Genomic DNA, 26,412 nt, shown 5'->3' on the forward strand with positions numbered 1-26,412 from the left:
ATTCAGTCATTTTCCAGTCATGTCTGACTCTGTGACCCCATTTGGGGTTTTCTTGGCAAAGATATCAGAGTAGTTTGCCATTTCCTTCTCTGGCTGACTTTACAGATGAGGAAACTGAGGCCTGCTTGCCCAGGGTCACACAGCTAGGAAGTGTCTGAGGTCACATTTGAATTCTAGACGAGGAGTCTACTGGACTCCAGACCGTATGTATACACTATGGCGCCACCTAGCTGCCCTGGCTAAAATTTGCATAAATTTTTTTTCCATCATTCCCCATTCTGCCAATCTAGTGATCTTGTCAATGAAAGGAAATGACCCAGGACTGGCACGATCTGTGCTTGCTGAAGCCCTGCTGGTTCTCAAAGACAACTTTTAAGGTGCTCACTAACCATCCCTTTAATGCTACATTTTAGAATTTTCCGGAAGTAGAAATCAACTTTACTGGCCTTGAGATATTTAATTTCCTTTTTTTTTGAATATTGGGATGACTTTTGTCCTTCTCCACTCCTAATTGCTTCTTTCATCATTCGTAGTCTTCAAAGCATTACTGAAAGTGGCTCATAAACCGGTAATCTTACCCTCTGAGAACATAAAGTGTGTTTTAGACAGCAAATAGGGCAAGTTAAACAGATGTGGTCCCCATCTTGAGTCCCTAGTATGACATTCAAATCTGTATCCTCAGCTCTTAGCACAGCGCCTGACACACAGCAGATGCTTAATAATGTTTGTTGCCTGAATGACTGTGAGACAATATGATGACGCTGCTAGATTTTCTAATTAAGGAGATCTGGGTTCAAGTGCCACCACATACTAGTTGTGTGACCCTGGGCAAATCATTAACCTCTCAATGCCCTAGGCACCTCTCTAAGACAATCAGTTGCAAACATTTGCCCATCTGTATTGGTAGGCATTTCTTCACTAGGAACCTCCTGTACCAATGGAATCACAAGTCCGAAGCAAAGAATAAAAAATAAAAAATGCACAGACAGATATGATTAGCTGTTTATATTGGTAGGATAGGTCTGAATGCTTTTTTACATTTAATTTTAATTTTATTTTTTCTCAATTACATGTAAACAAAAATTTTAAACACTCATTTAAAAAAATTTTGAGTTGCATATTCTTTCCCTCCTTCTCCTTGAGAAGGCAAGCAATTTGATATAGATTATACATGGAGGCAGTCATGCAAAACAAATCTGTATGTTTAAATAAATACATAGTATCTGGAATCTTTGGAGGTAATTCCAGAGGCATCTGCCCCAGAGTGTTTTTTCTATCAAATTCTGAGGAACCCATCTTTGGTTCCTCCAAAGCTTCACTAAAAGTTTAACTGCAAAAGAAGATTCAGAGTTCAAGAATGAGGATTCTGCCATTAACTAACTAAGCTTTGTCTCCAGCATTAGTCCTTAGCTTCTTTGTTTGTGGCAAGAAATCAGAGAAAAATCTCAAAGAGCTCCATCCTTAATTTTGCTCCACATCGCACTCTGCTGGGCGCCTTGTCGTGAACAAATCCTCAACAGAAAACTTCAAAAGAGGAAAGATCTCTTAATGAGCTCCTCAAATCCCCTCTTGGAAGCCACAGATTACCTTGCTTTTGCATTTCTTTCCTAGATAGTTGTGTTCACTTTGCCAGGAGAAAAATCATACTCTCGATTTGAGAGAAGAACAAAATGGGCAGGCCATGCTTTCTGTGGTGCCCCAGGTCTTCCCCATGATCAGGTAGAGATCTGAAGCAACTTTTCTCTGTGTTTCTTTTTTCTTTTTCAGTTCAAGAAATAGGAATTGTAAGATTTTAAAGATTGAGCCACTGTATTTATCTAGATTTTATTGTCCCTTTATAAATGTTCAAGAGGTTGAGATTTTCAGGTTTGTGTTTTCTTAAGCATTAAATCAGCAAGCATTTATTAAGCACCATGTGCCAGGTACCGTGCTAAGTGTTGGAGATACAAGGCAAAAATGCAACAATACCTGCCCTCAAGAGGCTTAATTTTGGTTTAATGGAGGTGGGGGAGACATATACATATATAAGCACATAAAATAAAAACCAAAGTGATTCTAGTCATTGTAAATAATAATAGTGACAATAATATATTTTAAATTACTTGATAGGGCAACTAGGTAGCACAGTGGATAAAGCAACGGGACTAGAATCAGGAAGACTCATCTTCATGAGTTCAAATCCAGCCTCAGATACTTACTATCTGTGTGACCCTGGGCGAGTCACCTAACCCTATTTGCCTCAGTTTCCTTATCTGTAAAATGAGCTGGAGAAGGAAATGGCAAATCAGTATCTCTGTCCAGAGAATCCCAAAAGGGGTCACAAAAAAATCACACATGACTGAAACGACTCAACAACAAAAGTACTTGAAAATAATAGCTAACATTTACATAGCAGATTTGCCAAGCACTTTACACACGCTAGATCATTTCATTAGCAGGGCATGGGCTTCTAAGTAATACTTTCTGTCTTTGCTTCTTTCATGTCAGATTGTTTTTATGTAGATCCTATGCAGCCCTTTGATACAGGAACATTGGAAGAAATGAAACTCAACTTAACTCTGGACTTCCACAGGTGAGGGAGACCCAACCAATTCCCTCTCCCTTTGATAGGCTGAGTTTCCATTCGTCTAAAGCAATTCATCTTGCCTTCCAGGCTCCTGACTGTAGAGCTGCGGTTTAAGCTGAAGGCCATCAATCTGCAGACCGTCCGTCATCATGAGCTCCCTGACTGTTATGACTTTACCCTGACTGTGAGTATGAGCTGGGCTCAACTTGTTTTATGTGGATCAGAACCAGATGGGGTAATTATATGGCTTGTGGGGGACATTGTCCTTCAAAAGGGCAGAGCAAATGATCATCATCCCCCAAAGACAGGCCGCCATTTTAGGATTTTTGGTGTCCTTAGCTTGTTCTTAAGGGTTTGTTGTTTTCTGCCCTGTAAAACAGCCAGAACCAAGTTTGGTTTTTTATTGATTTTTAAACTGTCTCTGAATCTTCCCCATACTCATTGTTATATGGCTTTATCTGGCTTCAGAGTGCCTTTTCTTATTTTGTTATCTTAGCATAGATTTTAAACCTGGAGATGGAAGGGACCTCAGAGGTCATTTGGTCCAACCTCCCCCCTTTCAAATGATGACAGTGAGGCCCATGGAGAGAGAGGGGACTTCTCTCACAACTTCTATGCCATTCTTAGTTCTCCTGCTTCAGTCCCTTAATGTGACTTTACTGGTCCAAATATAGGACATAACTTAAAATGAAATCTAGTTTTATAGGAAAAAGTATATAGGTGTAAAACAAAAAAAAATGACACAAAATATAAGCTGGAGTCAAGTTTTATGTACTCTAGATTGAGGGAAAATAGAATCTTTGTAATCTGTAACAGATATATCCCATGGTGCAGCACCCCAAGCTCTAGGTGTATGCAAATTCAGTTTGAGATTGGGGGTTCCCCCAAAGTTATATATCTTTGATGCATTTTTCTACCACAATATAGCAAACTGTCTAGTTCTCTATGAATTTGGGCAAAAAGTTTAAGTTCCATGTAAGCATTTAAGGTAATAATGCCCATTGGGTTCAGGATGTCTTTTTATATAGGACAGAATGAAGAAAACACAAAGATGTCAAGGTAGCCTGTTAACTGATTCAAATCTCCTTCCTCTGGTAAGTCCTGCCTTCCAACCAGAGGCTACCAGGGGTGCGGAAGCTGCAGCCTCGAGGCCATATGTAGCCTTCTAGTCCTTGGGTGTGCCTTTCTGACTGACTCCAAGTTTTACAGAACAAATCCTTTTATTAAGGGGATTCGTTCTGTGAAGTTTGGATTCAGTCAAAGGGTCACACTTGAGGACCTAGAAGGCCACGTGTGGCCTCCAGGCCGCAGCTTCCTCACCTCTGGCCCTAAATGGTCTTCAGGATGCATAGTGTCATCCTCTTGGATTCTTCTCAGAAGGTAACTGAACTTAGGGTTGCTAAAGAAATGACCTATCTCCCTCAACAGCTCATTGGGTCCCAGCCAAGGACCTGTATAGGCTGCTAGTCCCCCTCTCCCAACAGAAGGAAATAAATTTGGGGTTGCTAGAGAGAGAACCTCCTTCCAATCACATAGGAATCATCTGAGTAACTCAAGATGGTAATTGAGTCCCAAGTCCGAGCTTTTGCTCCTTTATATCATAGGCTAGTCCCTTGTTGCTCCTCCATCTCCAGAGCCCTATACACAATCCTCTTTACTCTAAGAGGCTTGCGCTGCATGGGAACTCCTTCTCTCTTTGGGATGAGTTCTTAAACTTAATGTTTCTTTTTTTGTGTGTTATAAACCCCATTGACAATCTGATAAAAACTATGATCCTCTTCCCAGAATAATGGTTTGTTGAATACATTCATAATTGGCAGAAATCCTAAATTTCAGTTAGATGTTAGTGAAAATAAAGATGTAATTTTCTAAAGCTACAAATTTTACTAAGACTTTTGGGATACCCAGTATATACCTTGTATTCTAATATTAAAGGCCTATTAATTAATGACATGGTTTTGTAGGACCTAGTTGTTATCTTAGAATAAGGAATACTTTCCTTTTAAACCTATTTTTATTCCTTCCTTTCTTTCTTCCCTTCATCCCTCCTTCCTTCCTTCATTTATAAGGAACACATACATGCAAAAAGATATAGTTAGATGACAAGGAATGTATTTATACCAGCTGGAAAAATTTTTTTTTAAAAAAAAGGAAGAGTAGTGATATGTAATAAAGTGAAATTCAAAATAAAATATTTTAAGAGACTGACTGAATAACAAATATGTAATTCCCAATTTATACACAACACACAATCCAGCAGTTCAATTCATACAGGAAAGACTGAGTGACAGCAGAAGAAAGAGGCAAAAACACAGGGTGTCTCCAAAGTCTTACCGCAGTTTAAGGCTTTAATAGCTTTAATAATAAACAAGAGTGTTTCACAATGCCTATTTATAGAGAATAAAATGAGTAACAGTTAAGAAATCACAGAATCAAATTGTTTATTGAATAAGTTATAATTATCAGATAAGTGGGAAGATCTCAGTAGGATATACAGGGAACACATTTTTTTATATGTGTATTCTGAGGGAACATTCAGAGTAATTTCTTATTAATTTACTTTTTTGTTTGAACCAGATATGTGATTTCATTGTTTTAGGGAACTGATGAGGGAACCTCCTCTGCCATTGCAGGTCTGATACAGGAGCCTTCTCTGTCTGCCATTTCTAGTCTTCCAGAGTACCTAGAGATTAAAAGACTCACCCAAGGTTACACACCCATCATGTGTCAGGAGAAGGACTTGAACCCAGGCCTTCCTGATTCTGAGACCCACTTTCTAGCCACCAAATTGTGTTGCCTCAATTAAAAGAAAACTCACTGACGCCTTATGTTTTTACACCAGTGATCTCCCAATAAATTCCTCTGCCTGGTCGAACCCTCCCTTGTAACAAAGAAAAATAGTTAAGCCAAATCAAGCAATAAGACATGTGGCATTCTCTATGGTGATCCCCAACCTTTCTAAGAAGAAGGGAGTGTGTGAGTTGTTTGTCTTTTGTAGTCTGGAATCAAGTTCCTTTCAACCTGTTTCCATTCAATAGCCCTGGCCTTGAGAGTTGGGCATTTAGGGCACCTCGGTTTTAATCTTAGCTCTGCTATGTGCTAGCCTCGTTGGGTTAGGTGACTTTGGACAAAATCACTTAAATCATCTCAACCACAGCTTTCCCTTCCCTAAAATTAAGGTACTGAACTAAAGCCTGGGTTCTTAACCTTTTTTGTGCGTCAAAGATCCTTTCCCAGAATGTTTTTAAGTGCATAAAATAAAATGCAGAGGATATGAGTTACATTGAAATACAGTCCTGAAATACTTCTTAAAAACCAAAATCACTCATCCCATGTTAAGAGCCTTGGTCCAGGAGTGAGGCCCTCTAGGTCTTCAAGTGCCGCCCTTTGACTGAATCCAACCTTCACATAACAAATCCCTTTAGGGGTTCTAGCTTTAGGTCTGGAAAGGACCCTAGAGGTCATTAGTCCAGCCCTCTCCTCTTACAGATAAGGAAGCTGAGGTGTTAGTGTAGTGAAATCACACAGGTAGCAAGTACTGAGCCGAAATTTGAACCCAGGTCATGAGGTTGGGTTTTGATCAGTTATTTCAGTTGTGTCCAACTCTTCGTGACCCCATTTGGGGTTTTCTTGGCAAGGGTACTGGAATGGGTTGCCATTTCCTTCTACGATTCATTTGACAAATGAAGAAATTGAGGCAAACAAGGTTAAATGATTTGCCCAGGGTCACACAGCTAGTAAGTGTCTGAAGCTGGATTTGAATTCAGCAGGATGAGCCTTCCTGACTCCAGGCCCAGCACTGTATCCACTGTGACATCTAGACTGATTGACTGATAGAGTGAGCATTTATTGAATGCTTGTTATGTACCTAAGCATCAAGGGATCATATCTCTAAAGTAGTAAAGGACTGGAGGGGTCATCTAATCCAACCATCTCATCTTCCAGATGAGGGGTTTGAGGTCAAGGTTACACAGGTGATAAATGTCAAAGGACATCTGAACCCAGATCCTTTGCTTCTAGAGCCAGAGTTCTTTCCACAGAGCCACAACTTCCTCTTTTGACTCCAAATATAGGGCTCCTTCCCTGTGCCATGCTCCTTCTTCAGCACCTAGGAAATCGAGAACATACACTGGTAGGAATTTTAAAGAGTGTTGGTGACATCACCAGCAGCCAGAACCATGTTCATATCTGATCTAGCTATATCATTCTCGACTGTGTCAGGAAGCCCGCTTGGAGGCTTCCGGGGTAGTATTTAGAGAAGACTTCTGAAGAGCAAAACAACCCATTGTTCAGTCCAGCATCCACATTCCTATAAACTTGCTTTTGTCATAGAGTTCACTACTATGGCTAGTATGGCCCTCTCTGCTACTATGGCCCATTCCTCTGTTCTTAAGTGAGCCCTCTCTTGGCCTTAGAAGGTGCTCTCTGACTCCGTGACTAACTGAATGTTGATCCTTTCCAGATTTAACTATACCAGTCCTCTTAAAGACAGACACAGAGTCCATTGCAGGGGCCTGTACTCAAGGTCTTTCCATCTTGCTTGTGGCATTACAGCAGGGCTTTAGTGGACATTGTTTAAAAATATGTTTTATTGATGACTTTTATCATTAACATCATAGTCATTTACCACCCCCACCCCTGATTGAATCCTCCTTTGTAGGGGCTAGGTTGCACAATGGGTAAAACACTGGACTTGGAATCACGAAGACCTGAGTTCCAATCTTGCCTCAGACACTCATTAGCTACGTGACCCTGAGTGAGCCACTGAACCTCTCCCAGATTCAGTTTCCTCATTAGTAAAAAAAGGAGATAAGAGTAGCACCTACCTCCCAGGTTTGTTGTGAAGATTAAATAACCCAAATAACCGTAAAGCTTTATGTAAATCCTGGCTATTATTGTGATGGAGAAAAGCAGTGAAGCACAAATATCTGACATAGAAACGTTGCCAGGTAACATATACAGTATTCTGCCCTTGTTTACATGATAATCTGCCTCAGTTGTCCCCCACATCTCTGCCATGAGGGAGGAGGTAGGTTTTATGTTCTTTTCTTTGGAGAGGATTTTTAAAGCAATAATAGGGATAGAGACTTTTGTTTGAAAATGACAGCGTGACCTAACTTCTCACGTGAGGGACTCTCTCTGACCCTTTTCTTTTTCTGTTCTTCGCAGATCATCTTTGACAATGAGGCGCACAGCGGAAGAATTAAAATCAGCCTTGACAATGACATTGCCATCAGGGAATGTAAAGATTGGCACGTATCCGGATCGAGTGAGTGATGAGCTTTTTTAGGATGAATTTCTGAGTAGAAAATCTCTTTAAATTACCACCCTTGAGATCTCTAGGGTGCCGAGTGAGAAATACAGAATGCTCCCAGGTCTCTGGATACTGACTGAAGTGCAGTTAGGAGTCAGGCAGGGGAGGGGGGCGAGGGTGGGAGGGCAGGCCATTGCCGATCATGGAGACAGCCTGTTTCTTCACCATTCCCATCCCTACCTCCCCAGGTTAGGATGGCAGTTATTTGGATTTAAGGAGAAATGTGGTCAGGGATGTTTTGCCTTGGCTGGAAAGTGGTGTGGATGGATGCAGTCTAATCATGAGTTCTGTTGGTCTTCAATACCCACCTACTGTAGCACTCACAACAGTGTTTTGGCCTGGACTTAATGCTAGGGAGCTATAGTAGGTTCTTCTGCAATTATTAGTATAGTGTCAAGATTTAGTTTATATGAGTTGGTGAAAAAGATTTTATTGTCATTTTTTTCCCCTTTGGATGGAACTTGTGATTTCATTGGGAGGGAATTCTCAGTGCCTAGTAGGTGTCAGGCACATAATAAGGGACTGACTAGGGATTAGGTCTGGACCTGTGATTTCATAGGTATAGGGAACTCCCAGGTGAGGAAATGCCTTCCACCAAGGCAGAGCAGGACCTTTCCTGTAACTTATAGTCTTAGAGGGCACTAAAAAGTTAAGTGACTTGCCCAAGGCAATGTAGCCAGTAGGCACTAGAGGTGACTTGAACCAACATCCTCCTAATTTTGAGGCCTGCTCTCCAACCCGTCACACACAGAACTTAATAAATGCTTTCTTATTCTTTCTTTTCCAGTATGGGGACACCCTCCTCCATACAGACTGGCAACTCATCTGCAATTTATAGTTTTTGAGAGGTACCTCAGGCACTTACCCAGAAGCACATAGCTCTTACATGTTAGAGGCAAGACTTGAACCCAGGGCTTCCTGCCCCTCTCTCTATCCACTAAGCCGTCTTTATTTTCTTTATTAGAATCCACTTGACATTTAGGTGGGTGATTCAATACAACAGGCATCTATAAAGGGCCTATTATGTGCCAGGTACTGTATGAAGCACCGGGGCATTGGGGGTGAATGGAAAAATGTAATTTTGTTTGGCATTTTGAAATTCATTTCAAGTATTTGATTCTAGAATTCACAAGTGCTTTTAAACACTTATGAAAGCTTCCCACAGTCTGCTCCATACAACTGAATAAATAAGAATCTTGTTAGATGACTCAGGAGGGATAATTATATTAAAAACAAAAGACCCCTGTGCCCCTCTCCGCCTTCAGCTACTGCGTTTTAGATGAATAGTTTGCATAATAATATTGAGCAAGTTCTAGCCATGGAGACCTCTTTACCACCAGTCGCTGCACGCGCCAAAGTCCCCGTGCATGGGAACGGCGCCCGGCCGAATCTGTATCTTCCATTTGGCATCAGTCAAAGGGGGCCCATGTTGACATCCCCATCAAATTGAACGTTTCCTCTGTAACTTCCTCTGTAACTTCCTGGACTAATTCTGTAAGATGTGTGATGCTAATCTCTTGCAGTACAGAAGAATACTCATTACATGATGATTTTCGACGCCTTTGTCATCCTGACTTGCTTAGCCTCGTTAATTCTCTGCACCCGGTCGGTGGTTAAAGGAATTCAGCTCCAAAGGGTGTGTACTGAGTGTCCTGTGTTTGTTTCTTTCTAGAAATGATACTCTAGGTGCAAAGATTTAAAAATATATGTTGACTGTTACTCCACTTCCCCCTTTTTTTGACCCCTCCAATTCTCCCCTAAAGGAATATGTCGACTTCTTCCTCCTCCATTTTAAAAAGGAAGTTTCCATTACTGATCAAATGGCTTTTGTGAATGGATGGTACATTTTGATTATTGTCAGTGACATGTTGACTGTTGTTGGCTCGGTCCTGAAAATGGAAATCCAAGCTAAGGTAAGATGCTTCTGCTGCTCACAAAAGCTTCAGTGTTCGACTTGTATTCACTATTGTCCAAAAACTGTGCGTAGCCATTGAAATGTGATCTTGGGCTTCATTGAAAAGCATAGCTTTCAAGAATAAGGAGGTGACAGTGCCATTGTGTGGCAGCTCAGTGGCATAGTGTGGATACACTCATCTTCCAGAGTTCAAATCTGGCCTTACACACATACTAGCTGTGTGACCCTAGGCAAGTCACTTAATCCTGTTTGCCTCAGTTTCCTCATCTGTAAAATGAGCTGGAGAAGGAAATGGCAAACCACTCTAGTGCCTTTGTCAAGAAAACCCCAAGAGGGGTCATGAAGAGTCTGAAATGACTGAACACCAAGAACAAAAGAGTGGTAGCAGTGGAGTCGTGACTCAGAGGTAATATTTGTTAACTTACCGCAGAGTCTAAACATAGTAGGCGCTTAATAAATGCCTGTTCCTTTCCCTGCTCAGGGATCCCAAAGGAGCATGTACGCCAAACTTTTTTTTCTCTGCCTCATTACAAAAACCTGCTGGACTCTTGATTCAACATCGAGATGCTAAATAATGCTATTCTTTAACATGTAATTTGTGCCTTTTTTACTTAGGATCAGAATGTTCCTAGTGATTTGTTGTTTCTATTAATATCCTTTATGATTACCTGTTGTGTCAGTAATGACAGCTAGCATTTCTGGAGCTCCTGAAGATCTGCAGAGTGCCTGACAAATATTCTCTCATTTGATCCGCACAGCCACTCTGTAAGGTGGCTGCCATGGTTTTCCTCATTTTACAAATAAGGAAACTGAGGCAGACAGAAGTGAACTCTGCCTTGCCCAGGATCACATGGCTGGTAGTTGTCTGAGGCAGGATTTGAATCCACTACTCCAGGTCTGGTGCTCCAGCCACTGTGTCTCGAACTTCCCCACTATTAAGCGGGGTTGGCTGAGCCTGAAAAATATAGTGCCAGGACTCAGCAGAGGGGTTCTTAATCTTGACTGCAAAATGGTACACTTTCTATATCTCTCTCTTTCTATGTCTAGAAACTCATCTCATATAGAATACAAATATCAACCAGCAGTGAGCATAAGAAGTGTTTGATCTCTTTGGGTCAAATTATTTGACTTTCATGTGCCTCATTTTTCCTGTTTGTAAAATGATGATTCTCTTGGTGCATGCGGCAGGTAGGTGGCACAATGGATAGAGTGCCCCAGGCCTGGAGTCAAATCTGGCCTCAGACACTTATTTGCTGTGTGACCCTGGGCAAGTCACTTAACCCCATTTGCCTCAGTTTCCTCATCTGTAAAAGGAGCTGGAGAAGGAAATGGCAAACCATTCTAATGGCTTTGCCAAGAAAACCCCAAATAGGGTCACGGAGAGTCAGATGTGACTGAAAACTACTGAACAACAACAACTCTCTTGATTCTCTGCTCCAGGAAAGTCATTCAGTGGAAAGCACTAGACTTGTAGGTTGGAAGACCTGAGTTTAAGTTTTACTTCTGCCATCTGCTACCCATGTGACCTTGGGTGACTGACTCAGTTTCCTCATTTGTTAAATGATAACAATGCCATTGGTCTTATTAAACTCACAGGGTTATGCTGAGCATAAGTTGAGATGATAAAAGGGAAGGGACTTTGAATACTACAAATCATACATATGATTCTATAAAATGTGCCACATGTTTCATAGTTTATAATACAGTATTATGTCACAATATTGTGTCACATACATGTGATAAAATGTTACATATTACATGTAATGTTTATATAGTATGTAAAATTATAGTATATTGTATAGTATTTTATTACATATAGTATATGCACTAAAACATTACATATCCCCATATGGCATGGTCTCATACGCTCAACAATCTCGAATTCCCACCTCAGAACTTTCTCCAGCTAATCCAACAGGCATTTATTAAGCGACTATAATGTTTCAGACACGATGTTAGGCATACTTACTGGCTGTGTGATCTTAGGCAAATCACTTAACCTCGATATGACTCAGTTTCTCTAGTTTTAAAATAGGGATAATAATAGCACCTACCTCCTAGTATTGTGAGGCTCAAATGACATAATATTTCTAAAATGCTTAGCACAGTGCCTGGCACATAGGTGTTAGGTAAATGCTAGCCGTCATCATCATCACCTTCATGGTTTATTATCATTATTATTATTATTATTATGTGAAGACAGCCCTGTGCAGGGATGGGGAAAATGTAACGTTTTCAGTAGTAACTTTCCCATGGCTATTTTGGCTATTAATGAAACTAAGCTGTGGCACATAAAAGGTGGGGGGGCCCATGCTTACAGTGTCTCTCTGGGTCTCTGTCTAGAGCCTAACCAGTTATGACGTCTGTAGCATCCTTCTGGGGACCTCCACCATGCTTGTGTGGCTCGGAGTCATTCGCTACCTGGGCTTCTTCCAGAAGTACAACGTAAGGTCTTTTTCTCAGGATCTCGGGGGTGGTTGGCACTTCTTTGGTGTCGTCTCATTGGAGCGCCGGAGCCTGAGGGCAGGTGGTAGGGTGCTCACCAATGGTGCTTCTTTCCCACAGCTCCTCATTCTGACTCTTCAGGCAGCATTACCCAATGTGATTCGATTCTGCTGCTGCGCCGCCATGATCTATCTGGGCTACTGCTTCTGCGGCTGGATCGTCTTGGGACCTTACCACGTGAAGGTATGGAGAAACAGTCCTGTTTCTCAGTCCATGCCTGAGTGTCGGTAACTTAGAACTTCTGGGGTAAAGAAACAAACAAACAAATCCTTTTAGAAAATATCGTGAGTCCCTCCTTCGCAGATCTGGGGGCTCTGTGGGTGAGCAACATTGCATGTATTTCGTTTTTTTTTCCAATGTAGTGATCTTTTTGGCTGACTTTTAACATCTTCCTCCTTGTTTCTTTAAAAAAGAAAGTCCTTGTTATAAAGAATGACTCTGGGGAGGAGAGACAGATGCAGGTGGGGGTGTGCTGGAGCCAGCTCCAAACTGCTTGCCCAGTCAATTGTTCAGTTTTCAGTGTGAACGTTTAAACCTTGGAAGTCTGTGAACATTACAAATCCAGGCTTGATTTATTGTTCTGTTGGATCTTGGAGAAAATGTTAATAATACAAATTAGGGAAGGGAAGAGAAGGGAATAAGTATTAGACAGCTCTTACTATATGCCAGGCACTATGTTAAATGCTTTACAAATACTAGCATATTTGATCTTCACAACACCCCTGCTAAGTAGATGCTGTTGAGTTTACAGGTGAAGAAACTGAGGCAAACAGGTTAAATGACTTGTATGGGGTCACACAGCTCAGGTCTTCTTGACTCTAAACCCAGAGATCAATCTGACATGTCAACTAACTGCCTCTTTATTTTTTTTCTGAGGGGAGAAAGCAGGGCAATTGGCGTTAAGTGGCTTGCCCAAGGTCACACAGCTCGTAAGTGTGTCAAGTGTCTAAGGCCGAATTTGAATTCAGGTTCTCCTGACTCCAGGGCCAGTGTTCTATTCACTGCACCACCTAGCTGCCCCCTAACTGCCTCTTTAAATTAACTTAATTATCTTAAATTAAGCTTAAAAATGTTCCATGTGTACAATTTCTCTACCCCCCCCCCAAGTGAGTTGTTAAACATTTCCTGGTGGACACATGGAGAAATTAAATGATGTGTAAACAATAAAACAGTTTTTAAAAAATTAGATACAAGCACTTGAGATTCAAAATGTAATTTGTGACCAGCTTCAGAAACATTGAATGGTTATTCTCAGGATCAAGAAGTAAATTGTATAAATATATACTACTACTAATTACTGACCTTTATTTAATGCTTTACAGTTTGCAAAGTTCTTTATCTCCTTCAATGCTCTACTTACCATCCCCATTTCATAACTGAAATTGAGGTTCAGAAATACCCACCTCAAAGTTTGCCAATCACTTTACAAGCCATCATTTCATTGGATATTGCAGTTATCATGCCCATTTCAGAGCTTCTGAGATCCCAGTCTGGTAGAGTGGGAAAAGTCAGAAAAGCTAGCTCTGAATCCTGGCTCTATGGCATTTACTACCCATGTCACCCTGGCAAAGCACTTGACCTCTGGATCTCAGTTTCCTTCTCTGGAAAAAGAGGGAGCTGGACTATTTGGACCATTAACCTTCCTTCCAGCTTTCCTGTGTTCATAGGTAACTTGCCAAGAGTTAGTAAATGTTTATTAAGCTCTTAGCATGTGCCAGGGCAGCTAGGTGGTGCCATAGTGCATAGAGCACTGGGCTTGGAATTGGGAAGCCTCATCGTTTCCAGTTCAAATCTAGCCTCAGATACTTCTTAGCTATGTGACCCTGGGCAGGTCACTTTAACCTCTGCTTGCCTCAGTTTCCTTGACTATAAAAGGAGGATAACACCATCAATCTCCATGGGTTGTTTTGAAGATCAAATGAAATAATATTTGTAAAAAAGTGCTTAGCATAGACATAGGACATGGTAGAGGCTATTTAAATGGTTAATTCCCTTCCCTTTTAAAAATGTGCAAAAATAATTATATAGAAATTAGCTAAAAATTCACGTTGTGGGTTTTGAAAATTCATTCATTTACATCACTGTTTTGAGTCTATTATCTTCAGCTGGTTTCCTTCAAGTCTCAGTTCAAATCTTACCTTTTTTTGGGGAAAACTTCCCATGTCCCTCCAGCTTGTGGGACCTTTTCCCTCTCACATTACCTTTTCTTTCCTCTCCATTTGTCTTGTATAGACCTAGTTTTTTGTTTGTTTGTTTGTTTTTTACCAGTTATCTCTCCCATTAGGATTTGAACTCTCTGAGGGGAGTGACTGTTTGGGCCCATTTTTGTGTCCCGGGTGCCTAGCTCCGTGCCTGGCACATGCTGGTGCTACGTAAATGCTTCTTAATTGATTGCTTTAGCTAGACGTATAACCCCTCCTGGCCTTGGTTTGTGAATCATTTCTGAAATGGATCAAAATCTCAGTCTTTGAAAAAGTAGGAACAAGGCTTGGACTGGCAGTGTGATGAGATTGGTTACAGCCTGGCCTACTTCATGCTTGTGTTAAATGGGGCATGAAGAAGGAACAGCTTGTCTTGGGGAAATGATAGAATAAACTTGTACATATGATGTGATTGATGCAGTAAACATTGGCCCTATCCCTCTGATTATGATTTAAACCAGGGGTTCTTAACCACTTTTTTTTTTGGTGCTCTGGACCCGCTTAGCAGTCTGGTGAAGCTGATGGACCCCTTCTGAAAATAATGTTTTTGAATGCATAAAATACATAGGTTTACAAATGAAATCAATTATTTTAAAATATAGATTTCAAATTTTTTTTTTAAAAAATCCACAGATCTCAGGTTAAATTTTAAATTAAATTTAAATTTTTTTTAAACCAATTCACTTCTATGGCTACTAGATAGACCCAATAAGGTGGGATAGTAGATAGAGCATTTGACCTTAAGTCAAGAAATTGTTGTTCGGTTGTTTCTGACTCATTGTGACTGCATTTGGAGCTTTCTTGGCAGAGATAGTGGCTCATTTTACAGATGAGGCCAACTGAGGCCAACAGGCTGAAGCGACTTCCCCAGGGGCACATAAGCTAGTAAGTGTCTGAGGTCAAATTTGAACTCAGGAAGGTGAGTCTTCCTGACTTCAGGTCCTGCACTCTATCCATTGCAGCACCTAGCTGCCTAAGTCAGGAAGACCTGGATTCAAATCCTACCTCACACACTTTTATTAGAGGGCAAGTTATTTAACCTGTCTCTGCCTGTTTCCTCATCTGTAAAATGGGGATATAATAGCGCCTTCCCTATCAGGGTTGTTGTGAAGATAAAACGGGATAACGTTTATAAAGCATTTTGAAAATTTTTAGAAACACTATACAAATAGTAGCCGTGGTGAGCTGTTAGTATTAGGACAAAAGTGTTGCACTGGATGTGGAGTCAGATGATGTGGATTCCAACCCTTGCTCTGGGTTTTAAAACCTGTATGACCTTAAACAAGGCACTTCAACTCCCTGGGCGTTGGTTTCCTTATCTATAAAATGAAGGGGTTGCCGGAGATTGGTGATATCAAACCCAAATATAAATAAATGGTGGCCACTCACCGGTACCTAAGGATCCCTGTAGGCCCCATGTTGACTTAGTTTTACAATGTAATATCTATGTTTTATTATATTTTTATTTGTTTTGTTAACTATTTCCCAATTACATTTGACTCTGGTTCACGAAGCACTCAGGAGTTTTGCTGACCTCCGTGAGCTTGGCACCACTGGCTTAGGTGAACAGTGTTGCTGTTCAGTCGTTTCAGTCATATCAACAACTCTTCCTGACCCCATCTGGAGTTTTCTTGGCAAAGCTACTGGAGTGGTTTGTCGTTTCCTTCTCTAGCTCATTTTACAGATGAGGAAACTGGGGCAAACAGGGTGAAGTGACTTGCCCAGGGACACACAGCTAGGAAGTGTCTGAGGCTGGATTTGAACTCAGGTCTTCCTAACTCCAGGCCCTGAACTCTATCCACTGTGACATCCTAGATGATTTTGCTGGTGCCTTCCAGCTTTAAACCTATACATCGTTTGAAAGTGGTGTAGGAGGTATTAGGGGTCACTCTTGAATGTTGTGTCATGAAAAATGTCCAGGTGTGAAAAGACCATGAATTTTAAAGACTACGTTTGTCTCTTTGGTCTTTTCAGTTCCGGTCCCTGAACATGGTCTCCGAATGCCTTTTTTCTCTCATAAATGGAGATGACATGTTTGCCACATTTGCAAAAATGCAGCAAAAAAGTTACTTGGTTTGGTTGTTTAGTCGGATCTACCTCTACTCTTTCATCAGCCTCTTTATCTACATGGTTTTAAGTCTCTTCATTGCCTTGATTACTGACACCTACGAAACAATCAAGGTAAGTCTGGCAAGCCCACGATTCCAGGCTGAGAAGGGTGTTCCAACAAGAGTGGGTCTCAGAAGGAGAAGCTACTCCTTGGCGATGAGACTTAGAACTTTAGAGGCAGGAAAAAAGAGCACGGAACCACCAGGGGTCCTCACTGGGAAGAGGAAAGAACTGGAATCTCAAAGATATTGAAATAGAGTAGTGAGGGAGGAAAGCACCTTCAGCTTCTGAAGTGTTCAGGGTTTTACTTCAAAGCATCTCTCCCTACCACAGGGCATAGCTCACAGACTGAAAGATTGGGAATCAAGTAGACTTGGGATCAAATCTCCACCCCACCCCCTTAACCACTTAATAGATGGGTGATGCTGAATAAGACACTCAGTTTCTTCATCTGCAAGATGGGGATAATTGTAGCACCTATTTCACAAGGCTATTTTGAGCAATCAAATAAGATAGTTTCTAGGAAGGGCATTGCCAACCATTTCCTCTCTCACATACTTTCTAACTTTCTAAAAGATATTGTAGGGGGTGGTGATCCTTAGGCAGAAAAGCAGGGAGCTTCAGGAAACCAAATCTAAATGTTGGGGTGAAGAACGTTCAGTCTTTTATGTGGCCAGCCGTGCTTCCATCCTTTGTAGTAGGATGTGCTATTTTCTAAAGTGTTCAGTTACATTCAGTCACTTCTAGATCAGAACACACTGTACTGTGTGGTTATATGCCCATGGATCACCTTCCATGCCTAAAGATGAGAAGAAGAGATTTGAAGATGGTGTGGTGACTCAGACTTTAAGTTTCTTATATCATGATGTTTAAAATGTGTTTGGGCTCAGAGCTAATAAACATAAGAGTTGGCAAGTGACTAAATAACTTCAGGAAGGTAGGGTGGTGCCATATTGTTTCAGTTGGTTTCTAGTTGCATCTGACTCTTCATGACCCCATTTGGCAGAGATCTTGGAGGAGTGGTTTGCCATTTCATTCTCCAGCTCATTTTACAGATGAGGAAATTGAGGCAGACAGGGTGAAGTGACCTGCCCAGGGTCACACAGCTAGCAAGTGTCTTGAAGCCGGATTTGAACTTCAGAAAATGAGTCTTCCTGACTCCGGGACCAGCAGTCTATCCACTAAGCCACCTAGCTGCCCAATTAGAAAAGTGCCAAAGTAGAAAGTTCCAAATTAGGAGGCAGAGGACTCGAGTTTGGATTCCACCCAGCTCTGCCAAGCATTACAAGTTGCTTAAACTCTCTAATGCTGTTTTGTCTCTTGTAAAGTGAAGAAATTAGGTCTCTTCCAGTCCTAAATCTATGATCCTATGATGTTGGCACTTGACAGTAATATTGAAGACCCATCTTGGTACGTGTGATAAAATACGACTAGACGTTATTTTATTCAATTCAGTAAATATTCATTATAATTAGAATATTGAGTTATTTAGAGGGATTTATGAAGCTGTCCTATAGAAAAGAGGCTTTAGCCTTTCATTCATAGGAAGGGACCCTAGAGGCCAGTTAGTACAGTCTCTATGTGAACAAAAGTCCACTCTAATATTCCCCACAAGTGACCATCTTACCTTTGATTGAAGACCTCCAGTATGGGGGGAACTCATCCCCTCCCAAGGTAGCCCTTTCCATTTTGGGACAGCTCTGATTCTTAGGAATTTTTTCATGTCAGGTCTAAATTTATCTTATTAAAACTTCTGTCTCTTGCCCCTAGTTCTGCCCCTGTAAGGCCAGGCAAACTATACCTATTCTCTTTTCTACTTGGTAATCCTTCAGAGCTTGGAGATCCTAACTGTTGCCTCTGAATTCCAATTCCATTCCCTTTCCTTCCTCCCCCCCTCAAAGTCTTCCCTTCTCCAGTATAAACCTCCATAGTTCCTTTATCCATAGATAGCATGGTCCTATGCTCTTGAGGCTGTTGGCTATCCTGGACACTCTCTAGCTTATCAGTTGGTTATTTAGTTATCTTTCTCTACAATTTTAATTCACATTCATCTTATTAAGGGTGGTTTAGAGCACATTTTCATACAATTGCTTATAGTTTGCAATTTTTGAAAATTATCCATATCCTTCAACCACTTACCTACCAGGAAGTGGCTTTTAGTCATATAAGGGTCATAAGACTAGAGCTGGTAGAGATTCAGAGACCCCATATTCCAATCTTTTTAATTTTACAAATGAGAAAACTGAGATCTTCCTGTTAACAGCTGATAGGACTGGAGCCAGGACTTCACATGGGGGTCTGACCAAAGCAGGGGATGGTGGAATATTTACTTCCTTTGCTCTCGACACCGAGTTTATTCCAATGTGCCCTGTGATCTGCCCGTGAGCCTTAGAGATCATGCCCATGGTTCCAGAGCACTTTGCCAACTGAAGCTAACCTCAAGGCTGAGGAATAACTAAGTAGCTAATTGGCAACCATTCCCCTCACAGATTCTTGAAATCCTGAACTACAAATTTTAGGGTCACCTGTAAGCTGAAACCAGCCTTCCCGAAGACCTTCTTGATTCTCATTCCTACCACACCAAAGTCTGATGGCTGAAGATGACTGATCACTCTACACATGAAGAAACAGAGTATCTTGCTCAATATCACCCACCTGTCAAGTGGCTAAGGAGGGAATTTGAACTCAGGTCTTCTTGATTCCCAATCTTGCAGTCTCATTTCAGGAGGTCCCTAGTGGGGCCACAAACCCATACATAAAAATCCCTACTGGTTGCCTATTGATTTAGAAAACCACAAATTGGCATTACCTATGTTGCATTTTATTTTTATTTATTTTGTTAAACATTTCCCAAATACATTTTTAATCTTGTTCCAGAGGCACTTAGGGAGCTCTGCAGGTTTTGAGCTTGATGCCTCTGCACGAGACTAGCTAGGATCCTAGTAGCCAAATGACCTCTGAGCAGTTTCCTTCAGGTCAATCTGGAAATCAGGAAGAACTTCCAAGCATAGGGTGGTGCTAGGACAGTGGTATGCTGAGAAAGATATTTTTTAATGCCTGGCACTGTGGGGCAATATATGCACAGCAGTTTTCTGTTTAATCTTCATTTTTCACATTGTGTCCACCACTTTCTTAAGACTAGACAATCAACAAAATCATAAATCAAACCCAGATTTGTGGCATTTGCTGATTTCTGAGGTGTAAATGTTCACAGTGGAAATTTAACAATCAGCTCTGGTAAGGGATGTAGTTCTAATTCCCTTCCCTCTCCCTACCCCCAACCCCCTTCATTTGACACCTTCACAGTATTGCTCCCTTCCCAATCCCTTTGGATTTGTAATGGGAGACTAGTCTCTTTCTCATTTTTAAGTGAGATAAGGTATGTGAAGTGCTTTGAGAACTTCAAAGCTAGTATGTATCTCTTACTGTTACTATTGTTATAACATTCCAACCCACAAACTCTAGACACTCTCTCTCCTACACTTAAGGCTAAGATGACATCACTGATGGAAGGATTCCCTGGATCCAGAGGAAATGCCCTAAGACAAAACAGACTTCTCCCCCAGCTTCATTCTAATCTGACCAAAGCTCTTTATAATTAATACCCAGGGAGATAAAATTATAACGCCAAAGTGGCTGCAAGAAAGTTACAAAAAGATCATGTATCCAGTCCCTCTGCTTCATTTTACAGATCAGGGTAACTGAGGCTCAGGTCTTAAGTGACCTCCCAAGGGCAAATCACTGTGTGTGACTTGGGCAAGGAGCTTAAGCCCCCTTTGCCTCAGTTTTTTCATCTATTAAAACAAAGGTGGGGGGGGGGAAGAAATCATGATAGTATCTATCAGCCAGAGTTGTGAGGATGAGATAATATTCGTAAAGTGGAAGGCATATAGGAGGTGCTAGCCAGGGGAAGTAGTAGCAGTCATAGGAGTAGAAGTAGTAATATGGCAGTCATAATCATCGTTATCATTGTGGTGTTTTCATCTCAGAACCAGGATTAGAGTTTAGGGCTTCTGATAACTGGCATTTGGTAGCAATTCATGATGTAATGTGAAGGGTAGGGTGTTTCTGCTTTAGATATAGAGCTGGAAGGCATTTTAAAAATAGCTAGGTTATCTCAGTACAGAGTGAAATAAATCAAGATAACCTGAGTTTGAATCCAGCCTCAGATACTTGCTATGTCTGTGACCCTACACAAATCCCTTAACCTCTGTGCCTCATTTTCTTCATCTATAAAATTGGGTACACAGAGTACACACACACACACACACACACACACACGCACACACGCACATATATTTGTGTCTAATGGTAGCCGTCTCTATGGGGGGGAGGGGAAAAAGAAATTTACATAATATTTTATTATATATTTAAAAGAAGTAGTAAGTTGTACATAATACGTTTGCAATTTCATGTGCAATCATTTAAAAAATTATACTATGTTATGGAAATGCTTTTTTATTCCATGAATTAAAAATTTTAAAAAACAATTTAAAAAATAATCAAATGGGCCACACAGAGATTAAGCTGTGTATTCTTAACATATCCCCCTTCTAGACAGTAAAGTTTCATCCATTCAGGAGTTGTCTTATTTAAACATTCTTCTCCTTTATCAAAAAGCCCCACATCCTACCTTCTAGCACAGGAAGACCTGGGTTCAAATCAGGTCTCAGGCACCTACACTGGGCCAGTCAGTTTACTCACTTGTAGGATGATGATAGTAATAGTACCTACCTCCCAGGGTTGTTCTAAGAATCAAATGAGTTGCATTCAGAAAGCACTACGCTTTGTAAACCTTCAAGGGCCATATAAATACTGTTATCATCATCATTATTACTATCATATAATCCAACCCTTTTCATTTGACAGAAAAGGAAATTGAGAATAAAGGACTTGTCGCCAATGACCCTACAAGTAGTTAGTGGCAGAACGAGGCCCCCTGACATGACAGCACCCTTTCCACTGTATCATGGACGCCTGCTTAGAGGAAATCTCTTCCGTGATCTGTCTCAGAGTAGATTTACAGTTGTTTTACAGGGCATGTTCAAAGTATGATTCCTTTCCCTTTCCTCTCTAGCATTACCAACAAGATGGCTTTCCGGAGACTGAACTGCACACATTTATGTCTGAATGCAAAGATCTGCCCAACTCTGGTAGATACAGGTTGGAAGAGGAGACCAGGAAGTCGCTCTTCTGCTGTTGTAAATAGTAAGTCTCAAATTCTTGGTTGCCACAGAGTACAAAGTGACGAGTAGTTTGGAGATCACTGGCTTATGATGGAAGTGGGATCCCTGTTCTCTGAGGAGATACTAAGTTGTCGGGTTACACATGTTCTTTTAGAAGAACATTAGTGTTGTTAAAAGTAGTATTTAGAATGCTTTGGGGTTTTGTGAGTGTTTTGGTGGGATGCTCCTTGAAGGAGAGGAACACTGTTTGTTTTTAATAATCAAAGATTATCTTATTTTAAAGTTTGCTCTTTCTCACATATTTTATACTCATTTTTTTCCTAGTTGCTACTTCTGTCTTGCTTCCTACAAATGTCATTGCTTCTTGACCCATGCCCCACCCCCCAGACATTCCCTCCCAATCAAATGCAGATACAAAAACGTAAATGAAAAGATGACTAACGGGAAAAGTACATGTCCCTGATGAAAGTTCGCATTAATTTTCTCCCATCAACAGTCTTTGACGATCAGAAATGTGGATTTGGAAAAAAAAAAAGACAGAAACCACCTCTAGGGTTTGATTTGAGCCTAAAACCTAGCTCCCAATTTTGACAAAGTCAGGGAATAGGGCAATTCATAGCATGATAATTGTTAGAAATAGAATAGGAAACCTTTTTATGAGAGAGAAGGAAACAGAGGCCAAGATAGGGGAGGTGACTTAAAACAATTTATATCTGTGCTCATGGCTGGCAACAACTGTATACTAACAATTTTTTCATATAAAGGGGCTTTTTAGCACTTCAGTCTCATGGAAAATAGTAACAAGATTTAAAATTTTTAAATTTATTGTATTTTAAATTTAGCAACCATATCCATAACATAATATAATTTTTAAAAAGATGATTGCACATGAAACTGCAAATAGATTAACAAGATTTTTACAAATATTTTTCCTGTGGTTGGGATGGGGTGGGGGTAGGGTAGAGATTCTATGGTTCTTGGTGTTTTGGGACAACAGTCATGTTTTAAAAGATAAATTGTCAAGGTTACTTTACAGGGACTTTACCTTTTGAAATAAAAAAAAAAGTTGTCTTCCCATTTCCGAGATTCCTGAAAACATCTGTCTCAGGGAAAACAAAAGGACACAAAAATAATTCAAATTTTGATTCCTTCTTATAATCTCCTATTGATTTGAGGCAGAGCATTTCTTAAGGGATAGGATGCCATTTATTAAAGTAGAAACTAATTTGAGTGACTTGTAAACGGTGAAATAAGGAGTTTCTTAAGTGGGAAAGTGGGCTGTTTGCTTTTTTCCAGAGGAAATTGACAAGCTTTATGTATATTTTGTCTTTAAAGGTCTTGATGAAATCCTTGAAGCTGTGAAATCTCCCTGCTATCATCAAGTATTGAACAGCAATAATGACCGAGTGTGTCTGAAGTGGAAAGTTTTGAAGGAAAATGAATGTAGGATATTGTGTGTGTGTGTGTATGTATGTGTGTGTGTATATATATATATATATATGTATGTATGTATGTATGTATATGTATGTCCTATAAGTTCTGAGGTTTGTATTATAGTCATTGTTAGAATTTCTCGGAGATTCAGTGGGTATTTTAAAATTGTGTTGTTCAACCTGATGGAGCGGCAACTTGGCATAGGAGATGATGTCCTGGCCTTAAAAGTCAGGAAAGCCTACCTCTGAAGCATACTCATTGGATGACCATAGGCATTTCACTTAATCTCTCACTGTCCCAGGAAACTCCCTAACCAAGACTACCACTTTTTTTAGAATTCAATTTTATTTTATTTTCAATTCCAAATACTCTTTCTCTCCCTTTCCCTCCCCAACACACTGAGAAGGCAAGAAAAAGTGAAAACCATTACAAATATGGATAGCAAGATCACAAATTATAGGAGAGTTACCAATCTAGGCTATTGGAGGAAATTTCCAAACTGGCAAACCATACTAATGAGGGAGATAAAAATCATCTGATTAGTCCATCTTGGCTCTCTTTTTTGCCTCTGGGTCTTCTGGAGAAAGAGAGATATCTACAGAAATGTCCAAAGTGTTTGGGTGGAACAGGTTCAGACAGAAAACATTGGCTTTAGCGATACAATAAGTGCCCAGAGAGCTAAGACTAGGTTTTTGTCTTTGGATCCCCAAAAAGTGCCTGGCATATAGGGCTTAGGGATAGGGATGTGATTTCATCAGTATCTCAAACTCCAAGATGAAGAAATTCCCCAACCAAGGTAGATTGGTACCTTCTCTGAAATGTAAAATCTTAGGGAACTGCCCTGTAGTACTGAGAGTGATGGGACTTGTCCAGGGTCAATCAATTGAGTATCAAAGGTCAGACTTGAACCAGATCTTCTTGGCTTGAAACCTATTCTCTATCTTGGCCATCTTTCATCTGGCACATAGATGGCATTTAATAAATACTTTTTGAGTATAATTTGATTGAATTATAAGCTTGGAGTTTTGATTACCCTTCTGGGGTTGAACTTCTGGTTGGGGAACATGTTATCTTGTTGGATTTATTTTTTCCCCATTCTACTTACTACCCCCTCCCCCATGCTCCAAGCTCCCTTAAAATGATAAGAGGCCATGATAAGGGGAGAACAATAAATTTCAGTAGTAGTGTCCACTGCCAAGAGAGGCAATGGCTTCTCATAGGCTGAGATTCCACCCAGGAAATGTGGGACTGAATGTTGAATATGTTTTTAGAATTGGATTCAAACTGAGATGTTCTAGTGTGGGGTGGTGTTTGAATAATAATAATGGAATAATAATAATAATAATGATAACTAGCATTTCAATAGCATCTTTTTGCTCTTTATAATAATAAAAATAACATTTAGATAGCACAAAGTTATTTTTAATTTATTTTATTATTTATTATTTTAACTGTGCTAAGAGTTTTACAAATATTCCATTTGGTTTGGCTGAATATATTTGAGAGAGGTGGCATATGATCATCCCCTAGGGCTATGGAATGATGCCATCTTTTGCTCAGGCACCAGCTTCAAGGAAACAGCAGGTGCATTAGCTATATGAGCAGCCCAATGAGAATGTTGCCATCCTTGCCAAATGGTAGAGAAGACAGTTTCCTGGACATGTGGAATAGATTGGGAATTTTCTAAGGTCAGGTCAGCCTCCAGTCTGGGAGACTAGTGAGCAGAGTGAGTTTGAACAGACTTAAGCAGGTCTATTGCAATGGGGGAAGGCAGGAAAATGGAAACCTAGAGAAGCTGTAATTTTTTTTTTGAACAATTGGAGCCGGGCCTGGAGTCAGGAAGACTCATCTTTCCTGGGTTCAAATCTGGCTTCAGATACTTACTAGCTGTGTGACCCTGGGCAAGTCACTTCACCCTGTTTGCCTCCATTTCCCCATCTGTAAAATGAGCTGGAGAAGGAAATTGCAAACCACTTCAGTATCTTTGCCAATGAAACCCCAAATGAGGTCATGAAGAGTTGGACACAACTGGAAACAACTGAATAAAAACAAAGTTGAGTTGCAGGAAAATATGCAGCACTTAATCCTGCCTCATTTCCCTTTATGTTTCTTTGGCCCTAAAGGGTTGAGCCAATGGACCTGCTGTAGTGGCTGATAGCTTGGGCAGGTTCGTAAGCTCACCTGAATCTAAACTAGCATCTCAAATGAGATAATATTTGTAAAGCGCTTAGCACAATGCCTGGAACTTGTAGACTTGTTCCCTTCCCCCTCGTCTACCCTTTACTGACATCCCTGTCCACGTACACACAGATAGTCCATGCCAAGTTAATCTGTGTGAAAACAGAGTTCATTGACCTAAGGCTAGAAAAAGAGGAGTTCAGGTTTGTCCTGCTGTAAGGAGTTCGTTTGGTTTTGTATCTGTTGTTGTCCTGGACCTGTGATTTCAACAGTGTAGGGCATTCCTGGTGTAGAAAGCTCCTCTCTCAATATAGATTGGCAATTCTTCTGTAACTTAAAAGAGTTTTCTGGGAACTAAAACATTAAGTGACTTATCCAGGGCCACATAGTTAATGCGAATTATAATCAGGACCTGAAGCCAGGTATTCCTGATTCTAAGGATAGACACAGCCCTGCAAATATCACATTGACTTTAATTCTTAGAAGAAAAGGCTGTGCACACAGGCTAAGAATATTAAAATTTGTTCAGAATATAATTAAGAATGACTCCATCTGTTAAACACCAAAATATGAATCCTAAAAATCAAAGGAGAGATGGACAAAATTGAACATACACAAAAAACCCTGTTAAATTAATAAATAAAACTAGGAGCTGGTTTAAAAAAACACAATAAAATAAGTTATTAGCTAACAACTTGATTTAAAAAAAGAAAGAAGAAACCCCAATCAACAGTATCAAAAATGAAAAAAGTGAATTCACAACCAATGAAGAAGAAATAAAGGCAATCATTTGGAACTGTTTTGCCCAACTCTATGCCAATAACACTGACAATGTAAATGAAATGGATGCATATTTACTAAAATGTAAATTGCCTAGATTAATCTTATCTTAGAAAAAGAAACTGAACAAGCCATAAATGAACTCCCAAAGAAAAAAACCCCAGGACCAAACAGATTTACAAACAAATTCTACCAAACACTTAAACTTCAAATATAAAGTATTT

At 40.3% G+C, this 26,412-nt stretch overlaps 1 protein-coding gene across 1 annotated transcript in view; it reads left to right on the top strand.

Annotated features, from left to right (window-relative positions):
• The window catches only part of MCOLN3 (mucolipin 3), a 43,151-nt gene extending 21,332 nt beyond the window's left edge, over window positions 1–21,819 (top strand). Inside the window, exons 5-13 of the mRNA XM_036756902.1 lie at window positions 2,488–2,572; window positions 2,654–2,750; window positions 7,736–7,835; window positions 9,404–9,516; window positions 9,644–9,793; window positions 12,139–12,240; window positions 12,361–12,483; window positions 16,476–16,682; window positions 21,688–21,819. Coding sequence (XP_036612797.1) covers window positions 2,488–2,572; window positions 2,654–2,750; window positions 7,736–7,835; window positions 9,404–9,516; window positions 9,644–9,793; window positions 12,139–12,240; window positions 12,361–12,483; window positions 16,476–16,682; window positions 21,688–21,819 — 1,109 coding nt within the window. The remainder of the gene's footprint in view (window positions 1–2,487; window positions 2,573–2,653; window positions 2,751–7,735; window positions 7,836–9,403; window positions 9,517–9,643; window positions 9,794–12,138; window positions 12,241–12,360; window positions 12,484–16,475; window positions 16,683–21,687) is intronic.
• The last annotated feature ends 4,593 nt before the right edge of the window (window positions 21,820–26,412 follow it).

Source organism: Trichosurus vulpecula, chromosome 4 (assembly GCF_011100635.1).
Source record: "Trichosurus vulpecula isolate mTriVul1 chromosome 4, mTriVul1.pri, whole genome shotgun sequence".
Classification (NCBI taxonomy): domain Eukaryota; kingdom Metazoa; phylum Chordata; class Mammalia; order Diprotodontia; family Phalangeridae; genus Trichosurus; species Trichosurus vulpecula.